Raw genomic sequence first — 7330 nt, 5'->3', positions numbered from 1 at the left:
GTACATATTTGATTAATTATTATAATAATTTTGTAAAAATGTATAAATATTAGAAATTTTCTGTGTTTTCAGTTTCTAGATTTTTCTCCATGAACATTGAATTTACTGTAAAGGCTTTAATTGTTGCCTAACATTGCCTCACACTTTTCCATCTATTTTCTCACCCTCTTTCTCATCATTAATTATTTATTTTTCTGGAAAATTTACTCATCATCTTTCATGCATTTTTGAGCTTAATTCCGGTGCATATCACAAAGGCAATGCACCTACATACTTCTTTTGCACGTTCATTGAATGCTCACAGAATTTCCAGAGAATATTAAGATGGTTGTTGAGACATTTTCCATCAATTGTTGTTTCTATTCATTTCACATTAATAATTTCAAGTTCAATCTTTATCATAGATGGAAGTAATTACCATACACGCACTGTGTGTCATGGTAGAGGCACATATCGTACCACATGAATTATTATATATTTCTTTTTATTTTATTTTATGCCAATTTTTTTAGAAGTAATATAAAAATTAATTTTACACTTTTTAATCATAAAATATTCTAATACTATATATTTTACGAAATTAATTATTCTATAAGCACACATAATAATTAAGAGAAGCGGACAATGTTACATTTGTCATATAATTTTCAATCAAAATTGCTTGTTAAATAGAGAGAAAATATCTTCATTTTTTGTCCTCTTTTTTTTTTCCTCATTTGTAGTTGATTGATTTTGTGTGAAAAGAACAATGTCTAAATGAAAAAATCTCATTATATACAGAAAAAAAGTTGTTAAGACATGCATATATATGATCATTTACGTGTTCTAATTTAACCGGTTAATTTTATTTTTTTTTAAGAAATAATTATTTTTTCAGCGTTTTATTTTAGCCAGCCACACGTCCTTGGTCCCCAACAACATAGAAATTCACAATACGCACTTAATTGCATTCCATATATACACATTTTACCTACAAATTAAAACTTTATTTTGTGTTAATAATCTGCATATTGTTAAAATATCTTGAAGCTACGTAACCACTAAGGAGATCGATGGAGTGAGGACCACGCACTTGGATCAATTTCTCTTTGTGTTCCTAATTTGGCTCTATATAGGTTGTCACCTTCTACACAATCTATGGTGCGGCCATAAAGCCATTGGCTCCACAAGGGAGAGAAATTAAGAAGATAATAAATTTATTTTTAAAAAATGTTCTCTATATACTCACTATTTGTTATATATACTACATTAATTCATTTTTCTTCTTGTGAAAGGTGATCGAGCTGGTTGTAGAACAAGAGAGTGACTCAAGAGTAAACATTGAAAGAGAGGAATTTTCTGCAGTCTTTTCTTACTTTGGCAGAAAAGACACAGAGCAAAATAAAATTGGTTGATCAAAATTATCTTTCTGATCTTACACTGCAGGTATATATACATTGGATAGAGCTATCACTTAGAGGATTAGGTTATAGTCTAAACTAATTCAGTTAGGGAACCTAGCAATCAGTTCTCACGTGTTGGGTTAGTTACAAGTCACACCAGAAGAGAGAAGAAAAAGGAAATAGTTAGCCAGCTAATTAAGCTTTGATCATATGGGTTAAGTCACACCCTCCCTCAAGCTTGCATAAAACCTTTGCTAGTGCTATACTCGATGTGCCAACTGGGTTTAGATCCTCAAATGCATAAAGCCCCTTTCTTTGCTCAGCTTGACCAATTATCTTCTGAGAAAGGCAATCCTGAATCTTGCAAGTCATATCATCAAATACCAATTCACAGTGAAGAGATTTGGTTAGTTTTGAAACAGATATTAAATTGAATTTAAATTGTGGTATGAACAAGACATCAAGGAGAAGAAATTGTTTTGAGAAAACTATAGTTCCTGCAATGGAGGTAGAAATGTGAGTACCATCAGGCAATTTTACAATTATAGGTTTGATTTGATGATACAATTGATATGACTCTAGAGAAAAAGAAACATGATCTGTTGCTCCTGAATCGATGACCCAGGAGTTAGATTTGAAAACATTTAGAGACATCACATAAGCTATACCTTGATTAGATGGAAGTGCAACTATTTGGTTTGTTTGATTCTGCTGCATATCCGGCTGCTGCAGTAATGATATCAATGCGCGTTTTTGCTCTATAGTGAATTCTAACTCACCTTTACTGGCCTCTCCTTGGGTGGTGCTGAATTTTTCATCATTCTCTTCAGCAATCATGTTGTTGATCAGGCTCTGGTTACCTTGCTTGAGATGGGGAGGCATCCCATGCTTTTTGTAGCACACATCCACTAAATGACCTAGTTTGCCACAAAATGAACACTGCTTTGTGGCTCCTCTGCCCCTTCCATGGCTTCTTCCTGGTGCTCTGCCTCTTCCCCTTCCTCTATTTGGGTAGCTGAAGTTGTTTGAAGCACTGATAAGTGCTTTGCAGTCAATTGGTTCAAGTGTATGCAGTTGTCTCTCTTGTTGGAGTATCATTGAGAGGACTTGATCAATCTTCGGAACTGGCTCCATCATCATGACTTGTGATCGCACGTTTGAGTATGCTTCATTTAATCCCTTCAGGAACCTTACTACATATGCATCATCTTGATATTTTCTGACCTTCATCAATCCACATAAGCAATTGTTTGAGTCACATGCTACGCATTGAGGAATTGGCCTTAGGTTTTCAAGCTCCTCCCAAATCACCTTTAATCTTGTGAAGTATGCAGTTATTGTGAGGTCTCCTTGCTTGATTGATGAGAGTTCATCATCAAGCTCAGCAATCTTGAAAATATCTCCCTGACAGTACCGGCGCATGAGATCTTGCCATAAATCGAAAGCTACATTGTGCCACATTACACTTTGTGCAATTTATGGACTCAATGCCAAATTGATCCAAGAAACTACATAATTGTTGCAACGATTCCATGCTTTGCTTAGAGGATCATCAGGAGCTGGTTTCACAATTGTTCCATCCACAAATTTTTCTTTATTCTTGGATGTCAATGCTCTCAACATTGCTCTTTCCCAGCTGTAGTAGCTGTTGAAACCTAGCATGATGGAGATTAATGGTGTTCCTGGACTTTCACCAGGATGCAAATAATACGGATCATTCGGATCGCTGAGGGATTGACATTGTTTCTTGCCGCCTGTGCTTGCATAGTGTTGATTTGATTCATCAGATTTGCGATAGTTCGCAAGTCAATGTTTGTGAAGGTTTGATTTTGCTCTGGCTCCATGACTGGACTTGAATCTCACAAACCTTTCTTGAATTTAGTGAATTATCAATGGATCTCGGTGTTGAAGATCCAGATCTTCTTCTCTACGATCTCGTTTGATCGGAACTTTCACTTCGACCTTGATGCGGAATCGGCAAAGCGATCAAGTTCTCATCAAAACTCTACTGCGTGAGTTCGGGAGAAGAGGGAAGAAAAGGGAAGAAGAAGAACAATTAAGTGAAGAATGAAGAATTTGTGAAAGGGAAGAAAAATTCAGAACCTTGAGAATTTTCAGATCAACCTGCTCTCTTGATTATGAATCTCTCGACCTTGATTCCCAGCTCCACGCTCACCGCACCATGTGAAAGGTGATCGAGCTGGTTGTAGAACAAGGGAGTGACTCAAGAGTAAACATTGAAAGAGAGAAATTTTCTGCAGTCTTTTCTTACTTTAGCAGAGAAGACACAGAACAAAATAAAATTAGTTGATCAAAATTATCTTTCTGATCTTACACTGCAGGTATATATACATTGGATAGAGCTATCACTTAGAGGATTAGGTTATAGTCTAAACTAATTCAGTTAGGGAACCTAGCAATCAGTTCTCACGTGTTGGGTTAGTTACAAGTCACACCAGAAGAGAAAAAAAAAAGGAAATAGTTAGCCAGCTAATTAAGCTTTGATCATATGGGTTAAGTCACACTTCTTCCATTAAATGCCATATGAAATTTAAGAATTGATCTGAGTCTTAAAACTTCATTTGGTATATTTCTCTAAGAAGAGAACATCAATTATCACCTTCAGCCGTTCCATTATTAACAAACACAATTTTTGTAGTTTTTTTTAATGTAACGGATCAATAGATAAAAAATTTATTAATTCGCATTATTAAAATTTATTAATTGGATAAAGTATATTTTTTATTCTCGAAGTTTGGCAAAAGTTTTAAAAATACTCCTAAGTTTTATTTTGTTTCAATTTTGTCCCAAAAGTTTTCGATTTGCATCAAATATACTCTCGGAGGCTAAATTTTCAAAAAATTTAAGACCAATATAACAATAATGCATAAAAATTATGCTTGATTTGCTTGTGTTGAGGGATTGTTCTTATGAAATTATTGTTAAATCGATCTTAAATTTTTTGAAAAATTAGCCGTCAGGGGTATATTTGATGCAAATAAAAAATTTCTGAGACAAAATTGAAACAAAATAAAACTTAGGAATATTTTTAAAACTTTTGTCAAATTTTAAGGACAAAAAATATATTTTACCCTTATTAATTATATATATCGTGAAAGTCAATATAATTAATATGGACCACATCTATTGGCAATGATCAAGTTGCTACTTGCTAGCCATATGGAGATAAAATGATTCGTTCCCAAATGAAATGGCCATATATATAACATGCATGTGTTCTACATGTGCTTGCATTGCTGGTTGATTTTTCTTATAAGGCTACCTCATATATATATATTTATGCATTTGATTTTATTTATACGACCATGTGCAATTTTCTCTTTTAAATTCTCAACTAATAAAATTAGAAAAAGTTTCAAATTATGATATCTGTTATAATGATTAACCACTACATTTTTTTTCTTTTTTGAGTTTCTAGCCTTTATGACTTTATGTTGATAGTGTAAGATTATATATTATTTATTCATATCTTTAATACTAAGGAGACAAACAAAAAAAAATAAATTAAAGTATCGTTTTTATCCCCAACGTTTTGGGTAAATTCTATTTATGTCCCTAACGTTTAAATCGTCCTATTTGTATCCCTAACGTTTGTAAAAGTGATTCAATGTTATCCTGCCGTCAATTACACATCATGAGTGCTTTAGTTTGTTGAGTTTTAAAAATCTCGTTAGAATACAAATGTTTGGGATAGAATCGATGATTTACTCCGAAAAATAGCTCATCAAATGTTGAAACTAATTCCTACAACATTTACATAATTCACTTTTTTAGGGACATAATTGAATCTAAACACAAATAGTGGATATAATATTAAAATCGAACACATCCAAATGAGACCTAATTGATAATGAATACATCCAAATGAGAATAATTGAAAAATAATATAATCTAATTTGTTAGTATAATTCATAGTAGGATAACATTGAATCACTTTTATAAACGTTAAGGATACAAATAGGACAATTTAAACGTTAAGGACACAAATAGGACTTACCCCAAATGTTGGAGACAAAAACGATACTTTACTCAAAAAAAAATAACAAAAATTTGTTACAATAATTAATAAAATAAATTATAACTGTTTTTAACTTTTTTTTTCTTACCAAACATTTCCGTATTTATATATACTGTCGTAACTAGTTAATAAGAATGAAGATAGACCATATAACTATAGCTATAGTTGTATCTTTTACTTTTGTGGTAGGGTAGAGCTTAGAAGAGAGGCTCTAATTAAGGGCAAGGTTTACATGCAAAATTGATGGAGGATTAAGAATTTTTGACTTATTATATATAGAGAGAGACCTAATTAATAAGTAGCTACGACATTGGTGACGTTACCATTTGGATTGATGAATCCGAATTCAATTCCAATTAGCCACTAATGGCTCCACCTTTTAAGACCTTTTGATTTCTTGGAATCTTGGGGAAGGTGGCAAAACCTTTTTGACCATATTTAGCTTGCACCACAGATATCTGATCTTATTATAATTCATATGAGATGTAGGGCAACAATTTTTAAGAGAAAGTAAAGTGTACATCACTGATAATAATACTAGCTAATAATTAAGTGAACCCATATAATGTAGCACATATATATATACCATTATTGTTATTTAAAAAGGAAAATCTGCTTTTCAAAATTTGTGTATCATAATAATAAATGATGATTACGATTGTGTATTTTACTTTTCTAAATACATGCATCTCTCATCACTTCAAAACTCCAAAGTGTTGGTTTAGCAGACCTTGAGAGAGAGAAATTTAAATCAATGTCACTTTTAGAGTTCAAAAGTGAATTTGGGTTAGTGAGATTGCAGAAGATTTTTTTTTTTTTTTATAACTCTTGAGCTAATACGAATATAGAGCAGAAAATAAAAAATATAAACTAGTATATATTCTATTTGAGAAAGTATAGGCAATCAACATTTTTATAAAAATTTAGCCTATATTTAACCAGAAACAAAAAAATAATGAATCAAAAGAAAATTAGTAACAACAACAATAAAATCACCAGCAACAACAACAATAAATCAAAAGAAAAAACAATGAAGTACAAGAACGATGAATCAAAAGCTAAAACAATGAATCCATCTCTTCTTCTTCTTTTTTCTTCTTCATCAACAACAATAAAGCAGAAGCATAAGCAGAATTGAAAACAAAAGTTGAAGCAATAGAAATAGAAGCAGAAACAAAAGTAACAAAGGTATCAAAATTAAAAGAACAAAAATTTTAATGGTGACTTCGGTGACAATGCGGCACTTGTTAAGGGACTGGTGGGCAGTGGCGACGCGAATGACGCTTGTTGAGATTGACGCGGACTGGGCAGACAATCGACACTTGCGAGGAGGAGGAGGAGCAGCAAGATCTAGCGGTGCGGACCGAACGACGAGAAACAGCGGCGGTGACAAAGACTGAACGACGAGTAGCAGTGGCGGCGAGCAGCGACAGAGTGATTCCCTTCCTCCTTTCCTTTATCCCGTTTTCTTTTTTTATATATTTTTTAGTTAGGGATAATTTGATAATAAAAATTAAAATTTTGGTTAAAAAATACGATTTTAAAATTAAGTTAAACCTTATGACGATTTTATAAGAAAAAAAGATTGAAGGCAAAAAAAATTTTAACTTCTACCTTAGAACAAAAAAATCTCATTACAAATTTTAAATGTGTGTAGGAGTCCAATTAAAACTTATAAAATGTAAAGATTTAATAATTACAAATTAAAAAAAATTATAGACACTAACATAATAATTTAACCAAAATATAATTAAGAGAAGCAACATTATTATAACATGGTCATCTACTATAACCAGTTAATCCAAATAGGAAACATTTCAGATGTACTATGATATTAGGTATTCTAATATTTTTAGTTATTAATTTTAATTATGTATATATTAAAACTAGTTTTATGATTGAATTTAAT

General features: G+C 32.1%; 1 protein-coding gene across 1 annotated transcript; it reads right to left on the bottom strand.

The window, feature by feature from the left end:
* On the bottom strand, positions 1578-2843 carry LOC107628080. Its single transcript, XM_016330889.1, has one exon. It carries the CDS (start codon positions 2841-2843, stop codon positions 1578-1580), a length of 1266 nt encoding a protein of 421 aa, XP_016186375.1.

The sequence above is a fragment of the Arachis ipaensis genome, chromosome B02, assembly GCF_000816755.2.
Source record: "Arachis ipaensis cultivar K30076 chromosome B02, Araip1.1, whole genome shotgun sequence".
Classification (NCBI taxonomy): domain Eukaryota; kingdom Viridiplantae; phylum Streptophyta; class Magnoliopsida; order Fabales; family Fabaceae; genus Arachis; species Arachis ipaensis.
This window is presented reverse-complemented; position numbering and strand designations above follow the sequence as displayed.

Bases quoted from the DNA above. Each gene is read 5' to 3' on its own strand.
- LOC107628080 (XM_016330889.1), bottom strand. From the start codon at position 2,843: ATGTGGCACAATGTAGCTTTCGATTTATGGCAAGATCTCATGCGCCGG.